This window comes from Oncorhynchus mykiss, chromosome 3 (assembly GCF_013265735.2).
Source record: "Oncorhynchus mykiss isolate Arlee chromosome 3, USDA_OmykA_1.1, whole genome shotgun sequence".
NCBI classification, from domain to species: Eukaryota; Metazoa; Chordata; class Actinopteri; order Salmoniformes; family Salmonidae; genus Oncorhynchus; species Oncorhynchus mykiss.
Genome location: NC_048567.1, coordinates 34,427,531 through 34,445,676, shown reverse-complemented (window position 1 = coordinate 34,445,676; position 18,146 = coordinate 34,427,531). Strand labels below are relative to the sequence as shown.

At 43.4% G+C, this 18,146-nt stretch overlaps 1 protein-coding gene across 4 annotated transcripts in view; it reads left to right on the top strand.

Annotated features, from left to right (window-relative positions):
• adcy3a (adenylate cyclase 3a) overlaps window positions 1–17,094 on the top strand; it is a 28,220-nt gene extending 11,126 nt beyond the window's left edge. Inside the window, exons 3-20 of one of the 4 annotated variants that reach the window (XM_036973926.1) lie at window positions 2,295–2,437; window positions 2,588–2,699; window positions 2,926–3,053; window positions 3,500–3,658; window positions 4,013–4,178; window positions 4,563–4,682; window positions 5,189–5,331; window positions 5,640–5,801; window positions 5,953–6,040; window positions 9,119–9,235; window positions 9,545–9,813; window positions 10,053–10,134; window positions 10,278–10,436; window positions 14,141–14,287; window positions 14,481–14,594; window positions 14,912–15,038; window positions 15,143–15,267; window positions 15,715–17,094. In XM_036973926.1, the coding sequence (XP_036829821.1) occupies window positions 2,295–2,437; window positions 2,588–2,699; window positions 2,926–3,053; window positions 3,500–3,658; window positions 4,013–4,178; window positions 4,563–4,682; window positions 5,189–5,331; window positions 5,640–5,801; window positions 5,953–6,040; window positions 9,119–9,235; window positions 9,545–9,813; window positions 10,053–10,134; window positions 10,278–10,436; window positions 14,141–14,287; window positions 14,481–14,594; window positions 14,912–15,038; window positions 15,143–15,267; window positions 15,715–15,897 (2,544 nt within the window). In that variant the 3' untranslated portion in view covers window positions 15,898–17,094. Of the gene's footprint in view, window positions 1–2,294; window positions 2,438–2,587; window positions 2,700–2,925; window positions 3,054–3,499; window positions 3,659–4,012; window positions 4,179–4,562; window positions 4,683–5,188; window positions 5,332–5,639; window positions 5,802–5,952; window positions 6,041–9,118; window positions 9,236–9,544; window positions 9,814–10,052; window positions 10,135–10,277; window positions 10,437–14,140; window positions 14,288–14,480; window positions 14,595–14,911; window positions 15,065–15,142; window positions 15,269–15,714 lie in introns of those variants that run through there. The other 3 variants (XM_036973927.1, XM_036973929.1, XM_036973928.1) reach the window with 3 other exon arrangements.
• The last annotated feature ends 1,052 nt before the right edge of the window (window positions 17,095–18,146 follow it).

Here is an 18,146-nt window from a genome sequence, read left to right as displayed (position 1 = left end):
TTGTACTATGGGGGATAGTAGATTGACATAGGCTAGTGCTTTTGCTGTTCGTTGTGTCTACTCATCTTGTTGGCTAACTAAAAGTAAATGTGGACAGTTCTTACAATATCTTCAATAGGCACCTCGAAATTGGATAAGGATGTGTGCAGTTGTATCCCCGACGTGTCTGTCTTCACTTGTAGCCTGTGAGAAAGACCGATCATGTGATAGAGCGCGCTGCACTCAAGGAGAAGCGCACAATGGCGACTGTCCGCAAAAGGCATGGATTTTTTAGGGTGCATTACAGCCACACAAAGTGGATGGCGCCGTGAAATTCTGGGCATTATCAAGTGCTTGTCAAATTGTGAATGAGTGACTGATGTAGTGTGTACAGCCTGAGCAAAAAACAAAGCAGGGCTCATGACTTTCAAGCAACCTTTTTCAAATCATTTTTAGAGTCGCATCATGCAGCCTTACAATGTATTAACAATCAAAACATATAGTCCGATGTTTGTAGAACAACTACAGTTACAATAATAACTGAAAATTAAACATATAGGAATACCTAATTCTTTTGCTAATAAATCCTCTTAAGGATCCGCCCCTTTTTAAAAAATTTCACCTAAAATGACATACTCAAATCTCACTGCCTGTAGCTCAGGACCTGAAGCAAGGATATGCATATTCTTGATACCATTTGAAAGGGAACACTGGGAGAATATAAAACATTATATCTGGTAAAAGATAATACAAAGAAAAAAAACATGACTTTTTTTGTATTTTTTTTGTACCATCTTTGAAATGCAAGAGAAAGGCTATAATGTATTATTCCAGCCATGGACTTCTAAGCAAATCTTGTCTGCTAAATGAACTAGTGTAGCCCACAGCCATTTGGCATAGCCAAATCATGACCTAACATAAGGACAACTCAGGGTATGCTATTCTGTTCTTCTGAAATTGACTACATTGTCTTTATATTATGCTTCTGTCTAAAATAGATCATGGATTTATTGTGATGGTGTAGGCTATATTACATCAACTTTTTAAAATGTAGATGTTCCAAAGGTCTACATCAGTGGCTTGCAGGCTATATGTGTAAGCCAGGAGATGCTAAATGTGTTTGTTAATTAGCGGTCAATTACCCTGAAACTGACAGTTATTTGCTTGACAATCAGCGGCTGATGAAATTTTGGGACCGCCACATCCCTAGTCTCTCCAGAGATGTTCGATCGGGTTCAAGATCGGGCTCTGGCAGGGCCACTCAAGGACATTCAGAGACTTGTCCTTAAGCCACTCCTGCATTGTCTTGGCTGTGTGCTTAGGGTCGTTGTCCTGTTGGAAGTGAACCTTCGCCCCAGTCTGAGGTCCTGACTGCTCTGGAGCAGCTTTTCATCAAGGATCTCTCTGTACTTTGCTCCGTTCATCTTTCTCTTGATCCTAACTTGTCTCCCAGTCCCTGACGCTTTTAAACATCCCCACAGCATGATGCTGCCACCACCATGCTTCACCGTAGGGATGGTGCCAGGTTTCCTCCAGACGTGACGATTGGTGGCAGCACCAAATAGTTCAATCTTGGTTTTATCAGACCAGATAATCTTGTTTCTCATGGTCTGAGAGTCTTTTAGCTGCCTTTTGGCAATCTCCCAAGTGGGCTGTCATGTGCCTTTTACTGAGGAGTGGCTTCTGTCTGGCCACTCTACCATAAAGGCCTGATTGGTGGAGTGCTGCAGAGATGGTTGTCCTTCTGGAAGGTTCTCACATCACCACAGAGGAGCTCTGTCAGAGTGACAATCGGGTTCTTGGTTACCTCTCTGACCAAGGCTCTTCTCCCCTGATTGTTCAGTTTGGCTGGGGGGCCAGCTCAAGGAGGTCTTGGTGGTTCCAAACTTCTTCCATTTAAGAATGATGGAGGTCACTGTGTTCTTGGGGACAGTCAATGCTGCAGAAATGTTTTGGTACTCTTCCCCAGACCTGTGCTTCGAGACAATCCTGTCTCCAAATGCAGTCAGTCATCCATGTTTATTTCGTTATGGTATTTATTTTTCCAAGATCTATTGGTTGAAGGTTGATCAAAGTAGATATAATTTGAAAGTGAATGCTTTGGGATGGCAACGGACAGCTTCCTTTGCTACAGAAGGTGGTTTAATTAGGTCACTGAATCTTTTTTTATTGATTCTGATTGAGCATTGATTGATTCTGCTGCCAATCACACAACATGTAAGTGCCTTTATTGTAAGCCGTGCGTGCGTCTATTGAGGCTCTTTGGAGTCTCCTCATATCCACTGAAACACCACCACTCTCCCTGTCCTCCACAGGAGCGTCTCTTGCTGTCCATCCTGCCCAAGCATATAGCAGACGAGATGTTGCAGGACATGAAGAAGAAAGAAGCCAGTCAGACTGGACAGAAGGAGATGCAGCAGTTCAACACCATGTACATGTATCGCCACGAAAACGTCAGGTACGACACAGTGGCCAGACTCTCTATGTGCAATCTATAGACCTATGGCTAGGAGAGCATAACTTATAGAGTACACTGTGTTCTATAATAAAGAGTCAGGATATCTAATAGGATGACGTGATGACCGCATGTATCCCCTTTCTCCTGCAGTATTTTGTTTGCAGACATTGTGGGATTCACTCAGCTGTCATCATCATGCAGTGCCCATGAGCTGGTCAAGCTCCTCAATGAACTGTTTGCCCGCTTTGACAAGCTGGCTGCCGTGAGTCACACACACACACACCCACAGACAAATATATGACTTACTGACAACAACAAAAAGTAGATTGGTTGGCATGTATTTATACTAATCTTTTAAACATATTTATTTATAGATTAAAGTAAATTTACATGAGTAGTCACATCATTTCACATATAGATGAAATCCCTTTGAATGTTCCAGGCCCTCCACTAACTACCTCACTGTGTGTGTGTGTGTTTCTGTGTAGAAATACCACCAGTTGAGAATAAAGATCCTGGGCGACTGTTACTACTGCATCTGTGGCCTGCCAGACTACAGAGAGGACCACGCTGCCTGCTCCATCATGATGGGCCTGGCCATGGTGGAGGCCATTTCGTGAGTACCACCCAATGGCAATGTGGACTGTAGAAACTGTAGAGTGGTTTGTGGTATAGGGCTGCATGTCAAAGGGAATCCTGTTCACTCACTTAGGGTCAAAGATAGTATACTACTGTAGAACCTATTACTTTCAGGTGCTAAAAAACAGGTCTGACATCTACAGTATCTGGATAAATAGTGAGAAAATAATACGCAATTTAATATTTTCTACCAAGGTTTGATGAGCTTTTAAGTCCAAACCTTTCAGTTTTCCGAATTACCTCCGTTTCAGACGTGTTCACATCTGAGGTCATTCTGTACTTGTGGTGAATAGGGTGTCATTTGAGATTTGCACATAGTGTAGGAATAATGTGATGTGCTGGAGGCAAAACGAATGGTAGGGGAAAGACTGGCTAGGGTGGTTCTTCTTGGCTCTGTGTCACGGTGACTGTGTTGTCCTGTAGGTATGTTCGTGAGAAGACCGGGACAGATGTGGACATGCGTGTGGGGGTACACACTGGCACTGTCCTGGGGGGCGTCCTGGGACAGAAGCGGTGGCAGTATGACGTCTGGTCCACTGACGTCACCGTGGCCAATAAGATGGAGGCGGGAGGAATACCAGGGTAAGAAGGAACTGGTTTAAACCCCTCTAAGTTATTACATTTCCCTAACTCTATTTACAGATATTTACTATAACTTTAGATGATGCGCAGGCAAGATTGACCTGCCTCATGCACTCATATTTGTCAAATGTGTTTGTGCCCAATACAAACACTCTATACCTATTGCTAGCAATAAGTCATGAATTATGAAGTCGGTAAGGAAATGTTGATGTACTGAATATCAATTAAGTGGGTGACAGCAGGAATTATTCAAAGTTTGCAATAGGGAGGGCATAGGGTCAGCCCCCACCCGTTCTGCCATTGATAGACCAGGCTCTCTGACCTCTAGCCTATAACCCTTGACCTTTGCGGCAGGCGTGTGCACATCTCCCAGGCCACCATGGAGTGTCTGCACGGGGAGTTTGATATGGAGCCGGGGAACGGGGGCGACCGCTGTGAATACCTGAAGGAGAGGGGCATCGACTCCTACCTGGTGGTGGTGCCCAAGGGCCCCCTGGGAAAGAACGGCATCAACGGGGTGGTGAGTATTGCCCCAGCACCTAGTTTTATTCAACCTTTATTCTTACAGGTTCGTCTTACTGAGATAAAACCTCAGTAAAACTGTATTTTACAACCAGGTAGTACTTACTAAGAAATTACTTTTGTCTTTAACTTTGATACCAGTCTCCAATTTTGTTGAATTCTTTGAGGTAATTACCAAGCATAGTTTCCTAGTTAATACCATAAAAATACCAGGTAAGTAACAGTTTACAACAGGCTGTAAAAGAAAGCGTAACAAAATGTCAATATATGTTTTTCTCCAGATTCCTCCTGTCAACACACCACAGTCACTGTAACACACCTCGCATTCTCTCTCTTCTCTCCCTCTCTCTCTCCTCCTTCCTGTCTCTTCGTTTCCTATCAGAAGTTGTCTGTGATGTCGTCCAATGGGAACTCTCCATTGTTGATCAACACCACTGAGTGTAATGGGAGTGTCCACACAGCCTGCACCACACCAGACGACCCAGAGGAGCTGGACACACGGGTAACGTATGACCTTTACGGTAACCCCTAACACACAGGATTGCAACTCAATGTGCTACAAGTGCACAGTGTGTGTGCAGGCCTTTTGTTCCAGGATTAGTACACCTATTCAAATGATTAGCTAATCATTGTCTTATATTTAGACCTCGATCTGTTTATTCAGGGGTGTTATAGCGCTGGGCTAGTACAAAAACCTCCAAATGCTTTGGCTGTCTCCAAGACAGGAGTTGCTCCAAAGTGTGCTACCTTCTCTACTTCAAACCAGAATGAAGAGTGGCTCCACCCAGATTCTCCACCCTTCTCATTAAGTGTGCATTTGCACACTCCCCATCATGGATCTAAAAGCATTGAATTGGTGTAAGTATTGGCTGGAGAGAGCTTCGACCATTGTTCAATCCATGAGAGGGAGTGTGCACGTGCACTTTTTAGAAGAAGTGTGGAGAATCGGGGTGCATCCAGTGAGTGGTGTAATGACAGACCAGGAATGCCACCTTCTTGTGACCCCAGGTGGTGAACCCTTCGTTCCCCAACCCTCGGCGGAGGCTAAGACTGCGGGACCTGGCCGAGAGGGTGATTGATGCCCAAGAGAACGAACAGGAGCTCAACAAACTGCTCAATGAGGCACTGCTGGAGAGAGAGACCGTACAAGCGTGAGTAGACCGAGAGGGAGGGTGTGTGTGGGGTTGCAAAATTCCAGGAACTTTAAATAAATTCCCTGGTTTTCCTGAAATCCTGGTTGGAGGATTCTGGATTTCATGCTTATTCCCTCCTGATTTCGGGAATCCCCCAAACGGGCATTTATTTAAAATTCCCTTAATTTTGCCAGCCTTTGTATATCTATGAATGTGTGTGAGTGAGGGTTGCAGAGGGTGTGTGAGTGAGCCTTGTGCAGCCAGATATGAATCCTCTGTTATGTGAGCAGACAGACTGTGTGAACCCTCCCTCTCTACCCTGTCAGTCTGAAGGGGAAACGCACCAACCGTCTGTCCCTGCGCTTTGTGGACCCTGAGTTGGAGACCCGGTACTCCGTAGAAAAGGAGAAGCAGAGCGGAGCTGCCTTCAGCTGCTCCTGTGTAGTGCTCCTGTTCACTGCAGCCATGGAGGTCCTCATAGACCCTCTGTGAGTTCACCTAATCTCTCCTCTCTCTCTCTCTCTCTCTCTTTCTCTCTTTCTCTCTCTCTCTCTCTCTCTCTCTCTCTTTCTCTCTCTCTCTTTCTCTCTTTCTCTCTTTCTTCCTTCCTTATGTTCTGTGTGTTCTTGCGGTTGACAGGATGATAGCAAACTACGTGACCCTAGCTGTGGGAGAGGTCCTGCTGCTCGTCCTAACTGTCTGCTCTCTGGCGGCCATCTTCCCTCGAGTGAGTGCCCCTTCCCCCAGCTCCACTATCACACTTTGCTCGACATCCAACCAGAGAGCAGCTAGCCTTTCAGAGCGAGCAACAGTTAACCCACAGCCAAATCCGAATTTATCATAGAACATTTGCCACAACATAAGAAATCTGTAGATATGAAGATATTTGTTGTGGTATACTCTTGAGTAAAAAAATAACGTAGTTGTGATAGTGGATCAGCATACCGTAGTTAAATAACTTTTTAAATGTGCTAAGCATCTCATGATGCTGTGCATTTGATGTGTACAGACACTCCCAATGTTACGTAAGCTGAATGTGGTAAAGAATGTGTATAATCAGCAACCTATACGTTCGTTCTTTTGTCACGCATCAGCACTTTTGATCTAACCTCATGAGCCAGGTCATGGAAAGTCAAATTTATTGACTTCTACAGACAGTTATGTAGCTACCACTATCGACTGCTCCTATCACCCTAACAGCAACACTCCTCCCCCATCCCCACACTGCCCACAAGGGTTTTGAACCTGGTGCACGGTGCACTCTATCTGTGCACCGTGTGCAATGCAGACACACAGTCACACACACACGCATACAGAGCATTCGGAAAGTATTCAGACTTTTTCCACATTTTGTTACGTTACAGCCTTATTCTAAAATATATTAAATAGTTTTTCCCCTCTCATCAGTCTACACACGACACCCCATAATGTTAAAGCAAAAACAGGTTCAGAGACTTGTCCCGAAGCCACTCCTGCATTGTCTTGGCTGTGTGCTTAGGGTCCTTGCCCTGTTGGGAGGGGAACTTTTACCCCCAGTCTAATGTTGTGAACACTCTGGAGCAGGTTTTCATCAAGGATCTCTCTCTACTTTGCTCCATTCATCTTTCCCTCGATCCTGACTAGTCTCCCAGTCCCTGCCATTGAAAAACATCCCCACAGCATGATGCTGCCACCACCATGCTTCACCGTAGGGATGGTGCCAGGTTTCCTCCAGATGTGACGCTTGGCATTCAGGCCAAAGAGTTCAATTTTGGTTTCATCAGACCAGAGAATCTTGTTTCTCATGATCTGAGTCTTTTAGTTACCTTTTAGGAAACTACAAGCGGGCTGTCGTGCCTTTTTACTGATTGGTGGAGTGCTGCAGAGATAATTGTTCTTCTGGAAGAACTCTGGAGCTCTGTCAGAGTGACAATCGGGTTCTTGGTCATCTCCCTGACCAAGGCCCTTCTCCCCCGATTGCTCAGTTTGGCCGGGAGGTCAGCTCAAGAAAGAGTCTTGGTGGTTCCAAATTTCTTCCATTTAAGAATGATGGAGGCCACTGTGTTCTTGGGGACCTTCAATGCTGTAGACATTGTTTTGGTACCCTTCCCCAGATCTGTGCCTCGATACAATCCTGTTTCGAAGCTCTACGGACAATTTCTTCAACCTCACGGCTTGCTTTTTGTTCCAACATGCACTGGCGACCTTATATAGACAGGTGTTTGCCTTTCAAAATCATGTCCAATCAATTGAATTTACCACAGGTGGAATTCAATCAAGTTGTAGAAACATATCAAGGATGATCAATGGAAACAGGATGCACCTGAGCTCAATTTTGTATCTCATAGCAAAAGGTCTGAATATTTATGTAAATTAGCTCCTGAGTGACGCAGCGGTTTAAGGCACTGCATCTCAGTGCTAGAGGTGTTCGATCCCGGGCTGTATCACAACCGGCCATGATCGAGAGTCCCATAGGGCGACTCACAATTGGCCCAGCATCGTCTGGCCTAGGAGAGGGTTTGGAGTAGATTGATGAGGAAAAAAATATAATTTTATAAATTTTAGAATAGGGCTGTAAGGTAACAATGTGTAAAAAGGGAAGGGGTCTGAATACTTCCCGAATGCACCGTACACACATAAACAAACAGATGAACAACTATTATATCAAGGGTGAAATGCATGTCCATGTCAACATGTCTGAGCCTGTCCCAGTACAATGTCAACCACACGAACACCAGAAATCACACACACACACACTTTACCCCAGAGCGTATAAGCAAGAGCTTTTAGTGCTACATAAGAAATGCTTTTACTTGAGGCTGTATGGGCCAGATTATTGTTCAGCTGCCGTAGAGAATGTACTGTACCCAATGAGATCAGATTTAACCATTGGAGATCTGAGTCCCCTCGCGTGACGGTAGTTCCAATCCAGTGACTATTCTTTATCTATGGAAAATCAATCCCTCCTCATCATATAGAGAGATGTTCATAGAGAAGCCCTCTGGTTGGACTGATGCATGACTCCTAATGGCATGATTGATGGTTCAATGAGGAAAACCAATATGTCTCGTCCTCAGTTTGTCCCAGCTCATCTGAAATGACCGTTGACAGATACAGCACTGGGTAGTCGTATACTGTTCTGCCACTAACATGAAAGTCACTATAGTACAGACGTAGGATCTTAATTTAAACACTCAAGTTTTTTATTTATTTAACTAGTCAGTTAATAACAAATTCTTATTTACAATGACGGCCTACTGTTGCAGGACAACTTTCCTGCCATGCAGGAAATGTACAACTTGTAGTGTGTTTGAGGTTTAGAAAGGCTTCTGGAGTTTACCACTTTGACATTTCAGATTTGAATTTCCCTTATGAGAAATGTATCAGCCCCTACAAAAATGTCCAGTAATCATAATCCACATAATTCACACTTCCTGTTGCTGCAGGATTATTTTCCTGCTGTAGCAAACTGGTGCAAATGAATATCCTTCATCTGTACAAACTCACTAGGAGAAATACCCTGACCGCTACTATGGTTTCCGTCTGACGATGCGTTTGAAAACTGAACATGATTACGATGACGATTACAATTGCATTACTTTGTTGGTTATAGCGAGCAAAGACGACCGTCACCATCAATCATAGTTTAAAACGTTTTTAATGTTCCACCATTGCCCCACACATACCAAGGGTGTAAGAGTGTTGTATAACATTACTCAGAACCACATCAATTCAACGATGATAGATGGATAGATATTACTGGTAAGTTCACGTGACTGGTTAATGATATTACTGTTGATGGCCAACATGTTATTTTCCCACCTAGGTTTTCCCTAAGAGGCTGGTGTCTTTCTCCACATGGATCGACCACACCCGCTGGGCACGGAACACATGGGCCATGGCAGCAATCTTCATCCTCACCATGGCCGACATTGTGGACATGGTGAGAAATCGCTAGTCCAGTAGAAGAAATCACAACACTGGCTTTCTGGTGTTGGAATGATGCAGTAGCATGCCAACACACAAGCCTTCTCATAAAGCTGGGTTTGACTTAAGGTTCTATCTTTGGTATTGACTTGCACGCATACCGTCCATATGCAACAGCACGCGTTGCAGTTAAATGTTTTACATTCATAATAAAGCAACAAGATGGGAGTGAAACCAAGGGGTCCATGTAAGCTTGGAGAAAGCACTGGAAATCGATCTTGCTTTGACATTTGGCCTCTATCCCCTCTCTGTCCACGCCGTGTAGCTGAGCTGTCCCCGTCCCTCTGGAAACGCCACAATGGCTCCTCCTTCCTCTGTTGTCCAATCCGGGGCAGAGGGCTGTCTGGACAACCCTAAGTACTACAGCTACATCGCCGTGCTGGCACTCATGGCGACCACCATGCTGGTACAGGTCAGCCACATGGTCAAGGTCACACTCATGCTCCTCATCACCATAGCGACGGGCATCGTCAACATCTACAGCTGGAGGGACATATTTGACCGCTACGATATGGCCCGCTTCCAGGACTACAGGTGGATGTGGTTGTGGTGTTATAGGCTGTAGAACAGGTGTGGGGGGTGGTCATCAGTTTATGGATGTGTGGTCATCATTTCGTTTCAATTAGTAAAACTGGAATTGGAATTTCAGTTGACTGAATTGAAATGAAATTGACTGCAACTCTTGAGTGTCATGTTTAGTGTGATTATTGTTGTTCCGTAAACAATGTGAGCATGCTTGTGATTTCTGATGATCTCTGTGCTCTGTTTTTTAGGTCTTACCTGGTTCCCTCCAAATATGCCATGACTATCATGATCTTCATCATGATGATCAGCTTCTACTACTTTTCTCGACATGTAAGTTACCACGGCAGAAGTCAACTAGTTATATACCTTCCAAGTCGTCACCACCTTCTCTATTCTCCACATGTTTCTTGTTGACCTCTCCATCTCTATTTGAACCTCTTTCCTGTCTCCTGCCACCATGTTCCTGACTGTAGGTGGAGAAGCTAGCACGTACTCTGTTCTTGTGGAAGATTGAGGTCCATGAGCAGAAGGAGAAGGTGTATGAGATGAGGCGCTGGAACGAGGCGCTGGTCACTAACATGCTGCCAGAGCACGTAGCACGCCACTTCCTGGGCTCCAAGAAAAGGGATGAGGTGAGACAACTTCACTACTGTACATACAGTACCTGGTTCCCCCTTCATGTCATCCAAAAAGTTATACTTTTCAGTCATCTGTCCATAGAACATTCTTCCAAGAGTCTTGATGATCTTGCAGGTATGTTTTGGCAAACTTTAGTCAACTTTTTGGACGACATGGGCCCCATTATGTCTGGCAAAAACCAAGCACTGCATTCCACAGTAAGAACCTCATACCAACGGTCAAGCATGGTGGTGGTAGTGTGATGGTTTGGGGACGTATCCAATTTGTTTTGTTATTTGTAAACTCAGGTTTCCTTAATCTAACATTAGGTTTTGGTTGAAGATCTGATAACATTCAGTATAAAGAATATGCAAAAATATAGAAAAACCCAGGGCTCAAAATTGAACATTTTCATTGGTGGCACTGAAAATATATTTTTTAATCGATTGAAATATAGCCTACTGTATGTTGGGCCTTGAAGTATGCTAGCTACTTCTGAAGCACATGTTGTGCCCTTGAAACTAATATGGTAACCTGTAAATGCATTTAGGAGTATATGCGACCAAAATTGTCACACTTTATAGCCCTGACCGTAGCTACCATGTAGCTACAATGTAAATACGAGAGCTGTGACAGTAACGGAATTTTGGATGAAAGTTATTAGTCAGCCAAATAGACATGTTCACTGTTCTAACTGTTCTAATAGCAAAACAATTAGAATACATGTACAAAACATGAGTCTACACTGAGTGTACAAAACATTAGGAACCCCTTCCTAATATTGAGTTGCACCCCCTTTTTGCCTCAGAACAGCCTGGACTCTACAAGGTGTCGAAAGTGTTCCACAGATGCTGGCCCAAGTTGACTCCAATGCTTCCCACAGTTGTGTGAAGTTGGCTGGATGTCCTTTGGGTTTTGCACTATTCTTGATTTCACACTGTTGAGTGTGGAAAAAACCCAGCAGTGTTGCAGTTCTTGACATACTCAAACCGGTGAGCCTGGCACCTACTACAAATACCCTGTTCAAAGGCACTTTAAATATTTTGTCTTGCCCGTTCACCCTCTGAATGGCACACATACACAATCCATGTCTCAAGGCTTAAAAATCCTTATTTAACCTGTCTCGTGCTGGAGACATCAATAATGGATCATAGCTTTCATCTGGATTCACCTGGTCAGTCTGTCATGGAAAGAGCAGGTGTCCCTAATGTTTTGTACACTCAGTGAATATATTTTTTAAGATGCACATTTTCTCCTGTCTTCTGCATGTGCTGTTGCTGCAGGGAGTGGGGTGTTGCCTAGGCAACCGAAGCCTCGTTTGCTACAACACCTTGCATGTTTCAGCTTGGAGAAACAAAGTTTCATCACGTTGCAGAGTCCATGTTGCAGCAGAAACGGACTCAATTGCGCTAATGGCCGGCCATCCCGTCTTCAGTCAGCTGGTTGATCATATACAGTACCAAGGGTTTTTCTTTATTTTTAATATTTTCTACATTGTAGAATAATAGTGAAGACGTCAAAACTATGAAATAACACATGGAATCATGTAGTAAGCAAAAATGTATATAATTTATATTTGAGATTCGTCAAAGTAGCCAACCATTGCCTTGATGACAGCTTTCACACTCTTGGAATTCTCTCAACCTGCTTCACCTGGAATGCTTTTCCAACAGTCTTGAAGGAGTTCACCCCAAACCATCTCAATTGGGTTGAGGTCGGGTGATTGTGGAAGCCAGGTCATCTGATGCAGCACTCTATCACTCTCCTTCTTGGTCAAATAGCCCTTACACAGCCTGGGTGTGTTGGGTCATTGTCCTGTTGAAAAACAAGTGATAGTACCACTAAGCGCAACCCAGATGGGATGACGTACCGCTGCAGAATTCTGGGGTAGCCATGCTGGTTAAGTGTGCCTTGAATTCTAAATAAATCACTGACAGTGTCACCAGAAAAGCACCTCCTCTTCCATGCCTCAAGGTGGGAACCACACATGAGCAGATCATCGTTGGATCGTTGGAGACTTTTATCTCCCTCACCAACTTCAAACATCAGCTATCTGAGCAGCTAACCGATCGCTGCAGCTGTACATAGTCTATTGGTAAATAGCCCACCCATTTTCACCTACCTCATCCCCATACTGTTTTTATTTATTTACTTTTCTGCTCTTTTGCACACCAATATCTCTACCTGTACATGACCATCTGATCATTTATCACTCCAGTGTTAATCTGCAAAATTGTAATTATTCGCCTACCTCATGCCTTTTGCACACATTGTATATAGACTCCCCCTTTGTTTTCTACTGTGTTATTGACTTGTTAATTGTTTACTCCATGTGTAACTCTGTGTTGTCTGCTCATACTGCTATGCTTTATCTTGGCCAGGTCGCAGTTGCAAATGAGAACTTGTTCTCAACTAGCCTACCTGGTTAAATAAAGGTGAAATAAAATAAATAAAAAAATCCGTTCACCTAGTCTGCATCTCACAAAGACACGGCGGCTGGAGTCAAAAATCTAATTTGGAGTCATCAGACCAAAGGACAGATTTGCACCGGTCTAAATGCCCATTTCTCGTGTTTCTTGGCCCAAGCAAATCTCATTTTATTATTGTTGTCTTTTAGTAATAGTTTCTTTGCAGCAATTGTACCATGGAGGCCTGATTCACACAGTCTCCTCTGAACAGTTGATGTTGAGATGTGTCTGTTACATTTATTTGGGCTAGTTTGAGAAACCGATGCCTCAGAAGTCCTCAACTGGTAGCTTCATTAAATAGTACCCGCAAAACACCAGTCTCAACGTCAACAGTAAAGAGGTGACTCCGGGATGCTGGCCTTCTAGAGTTCCTCTGTCCAGTGTATGTGTTCTTCTGCCCATCTTAATCTTTTCTTTTTTATTGGCCAGTCTGAGATATGGCTTTTTCTTTGCAACTCTGCCTAGACTGAATAGACTGACGAGTTTCAGAAGAAAGTTATTTGTTTCTGGACATTTTGAGCCTGTAATCAAACCCACAAATGCTGATGCTCCAGATACTCAACTACCCTAACGAAGGCCAGTTTTATTGCTTCTTTCATCAGGACAACAGTTTGCAGCTGTGCTAACATAATTGCAAAAGGGTTTTCTAATGATAAATTAAGCTTTTAAAATTATAAACTTGGATTAGCTAACACAACATGCCATTGGAACACAGGAGTGATGGTTGCTGATAATGGGCCTATGTAGATGATAAAAAATCTGCCGTTTCCAGCTACAATAGTAATTTACAACATTAATAATGTCTACACTGATTTCTGATCAATTTGATGTTATTTTAGTGGACAAAAAGATTGCTTTTCTTTCAAAAACAAGGACATTTCTAAGTGACCCAAACTTTTGAATGGTAGTGTATATATATATATATTTTTTTTACGGATATGACAGTTCTTTAATTGTCATGACGGTCTTCATCCATAACCATCGTTTATATGGTAATTGTGCCAGCCCTAGTAAATACATATGTTTTAAGGCAGTCAATGTGAAGTGGGACCAATACATGTATAGTTGAGAAAGAGGTATCAGCCATGGTCACTGTGTGCGGTGATGTTACCATGTTATCACAGTGGTAAGGTTTATTCAGCTGTTGCAAAGTTTACACCTGGAGTTATGCTCTTGACTTATCTATGTCTGTACATCTGTTAATCTGAAATATCTCTCTTTCTCGCTCTATATATATATATCCCTTCCAGGAGCTGTACAGCCAGTCATATGATGAGATTGGGGTGATGTTCGCCTCCATCCCCAACTTCTCGGACTTCTACACAGAGGAGAGCATCAACAATGGGGGGATTGAGTGCCTCAGGTTCCTCAACGAAATCATCTCCGATTTTGACAGCGTAAGAAGCGCATGAATGCATCATTTCTACTTGTGACTTGTAACAGTCATGCAAATGTTGAAACTAGCTTGCTATGACAATGGAAGTACTGTATGTTATTGCTCCCTATTCCCGAGGCATGTATAGGAATTAAAGATGCTGCCTAATACTTTGAGACTTGACCTTTCAACCCGTGACCTTTAACCTCTGACAGCTCCTGGACGAGTCTCAGTTCCGCTGCATCACCAAAATCAAAACCATTGGCAGCACCTACATGGCAGCGTCAGGAGTCACTCCCGACGTCAGCAACGGCTACGCCTGTCTGAAGGTTAGCTCATTACCATGGTCATCAGCCACTGGGTCTGGGTCAGAGGCTTAAGCTAGCCGTGTAAACTATATCATGTATGACATAATCATGTGAACTCCTATAGCTAAACAGCAGAATTCCTGATGAACTCAGTCTTGGGCATCTTATACTGTTTGTGGTAGCAGGTCAGAAATGTGATCAAGAGCTTTTGGACTGATCTTTTACAGAGGATATGTTAATTTTATGGGTGATGATGATCGTAGTGGTGGTGATGATCAAATTAATTCACTTGAAACTTGATGATGAAGATGGTTATGGTAGAGGGCTCTGTTGTGCAGAAAGAGGAGCTGACTGACAGAGAGCGCTGGCAGCATTTGGCAGATCTGGCTGACTTTGCTCTGGCCATGAAGGTCTCGCTCATGAACATCAACTACCAGTCCTTCAACAACTTTATGCTACGCATAGGTAACTTTTCAGCCATATATTTTAAGGTGAGAGAAGAATGGAGAGTGTGTCCTAGTTTTGTACAGCATGCATATCATGAATCCCATACTTCCTCCTCTCCTCAGGTTTGAATAAAGGGGGGGTTCTGGCAGGAGTGATTGGTGCCCGGAAGCCTCACTATGACATCTGGGGAAACACTGTGAATGTGGCCAGTCGCATGGAGTCCACAGGGGTCATGGGTAACATCCAGGTAAGGCCTCTCCATAACAGGGTGCGACGAGATGCAGGATGGAATAAGTATTGAGGTGACAACCAAACAATCAGTTATAGCTGTAGCGCATTGGCCCGTAAGGTCGTTGATGTACCTGATTTCTGGTGAGGACTGAGCAGGAGCACTTGATACCCTACAATGATTGATACATTGCAGTCGCAAAACCACATAGAGCAATCTGATACCTGACTGCGCAGTCGATGATGTGGCATGCAACCATTGGTTGACTGCAATGTAGTCGGCCTGGAATTGTTGTTTTCCAGATGGCTATAATAACACAAGAATAATACTACTTTGTTTGATTACTATTTAGATCTTGGGGTTTGACATCAGGGAATAGTTTTAAGTGGATTACCAAATCTGGGTAGAAAACACATGTTGGATGGATTCATCACCTACAATTTGATGTGATTCTACTGCCCCCAGGTGGTGGAAGATTGCTACCACATCTTGAAGGAGTACGGATTCCGTTTTGTGAGGAGGGGACCTATCTTTGTGAAGGGGAAAGGAGAGCTGCTTACCTACTTTCTGAAGGGTAGAGAAAAACAGGGCTCCTTCATCAACGGCTCCTCGGTCACCCTGCCACACCAAGTGGTGGACAACTCCTGACCTGCGTGTCAATGCTCACAGAAACACACACGCATAATCAGAAATATACATTGTAATGTATAAGTGAGATCTGAATTTATGCTTTATACCAACACTCTTTCAGAATTGCAAAGTATGTCAGAGGATATGGACATCTTGCAAAGAAAGAAGATTTGTCCCGTCTCCCCCTCCCCCACCCTGCCTGTTCAAATACTTTTTTTGCAAACTACAAAGCTTTTCAAAATAGTGCTCAGCTATTTGCACTACAGACTTATGAACACATATCACACTACTGTATAGTCACACATAGTTACACACAGTCTTAGACAAACACTCTTATTCAGAAACACAGTCTGACAAATACACATTCATGTACTCACTGCAATGCCATCCTTACGACGCCGCTCAAGCCAGATGCATCATGGCTGTTGGACTAAATGCCTCATTTTGAATACTTTCCCCCTTTTACAAAATACTTTATATTTGGAAAAGAATGGATTTCATTGTGTTTGTTACAGTATCTCCAAACTGCTTGGAGATGGCGATGACTTGAGATAAGATGGTAGAGGTGTGTGTGTGTGTGCTGAATAAGCCTGCAGTGAAAGTATTCTTTCTCACTTTTTTCTGATCCGGAATCAAGTAACATGACATGCCCTTTTTCTGTTAGCTATGAATTTGGAACACATGCCTTCTATGTTCTCCACCCCCCCCCCCCCCACCCCCCCTTTGTTTACATTGGCATACATCACTTCTTTACGGCATCTGAGTCTATGCTGACAGTGGGCACAGAACCCAGGTGTGAGTCCTCAGGTGTGAAATTGGCGACAGGTTGAATGTTTTTGTGTTTTTTTGGAGGCATTGCAGGTGTGCGCATGCACGTTGACAAGCAAGAGTGATTCATGGTATTTTAGAGTTTGTGGTCACCAGGTTTTTGTGAGTAGCTGACACCTGTGGTCATGGGTATTCCGGTAGATCGAAATGCAGTGCCCTGAAAAAAGTATTTGCCCCCTTTAGGATTTTCTCTGTTTTTACATGTTTTTGATACTGAATTAGCAGATCTTCAACTAAAACCTTATATTAGATAAAGGGAACCTGAGTTTACAAAAAAAAAATATATATATTATTTATTTAATTAACAACGTTATGCAACACCCAATTCCCCTGTGTGAAAAAGGTATTGACCCCTTACACTCAATAACTGGTTGTGCCACCTTTAGCTGCAATGTCTGCAACCAAATGCTTCCTGTAGTTGTGGATCAGTCTCTCACGTCGCTGTGGAAGAATTTTGGCCCACTCTTGCATGCAGAACTTCTTTAACTCAGTGACATATGTGGGTTTTCAAGCATGAACTGCTCCTTTCATGTCCTGCCACAACATCTCAATTGGGATTAGGTCTGGACTTTGACTAGGCCATTCCAAAACTTCAATTTTGTTGCTTTTTAGTCATTTTAAAGTAGACTTGACTTTTGGATTAAAGTTGACTTACGTTTGCCAAAAAACACCTGGAAGATCATCAAGGCTCTTTGGAAGAATGTTCTATGAACAGATGAGTCAAGTGTATAACTTTTTGGAAGACATGGGTCCCGTTATGCCTGACGAAAAACCAAACACTGCATTCCACGGTAAGAACCTTGTACCATTAGTCAAGCATGGTGGTGGTAGTCTGATGGTTTGGGGATGCTTTGCTGCCTCAGGACCTGGATGACTTGCCTTAATAGAAGGAACCATAAATCATGCTCTGTATCAAACAAAAGGTTATTGGTCACATACACATATTTAGCAGATGTTATTGTGGGTGTAGCAAAATGCTTGCTGTATCAGTGAATTCTAGAGGAGAATGTCAGGCTTTCTGTGAGCTGAAGCGCAGCTGGGTCATGCAGCAAGACAATAATCCAAAAACACAATCAATGGCTGAAAAGCAACAAATTTGAAGTTTTGGAATGGCCTAGACAAAGTCCAGACCTAATCCCAATTGAGATGTTGTGGCAGGACTTGAAATGAGCAGTTCATGCTTGAAAACCCACAAATGTCGCTGAGTTAAAGCAGCTCTGCATAGAAGAGTGGGCCAAAATTCCTCCACAGCAACGTGAGAGACTGAGCAACAACTAAAGCGTTTGATTGGAGTCATTGGAGGTAAAGGTGCCACAAACAGTTATTGAGTGTAAGGGGAAATTACTTTTTTCACATGAGCATTGGGTGTTGCATAACTATGTTTCTGAAATCAATTAAATAGGTATGTAATTGTTGTGTTATTTGTTCACTCAGGTCCC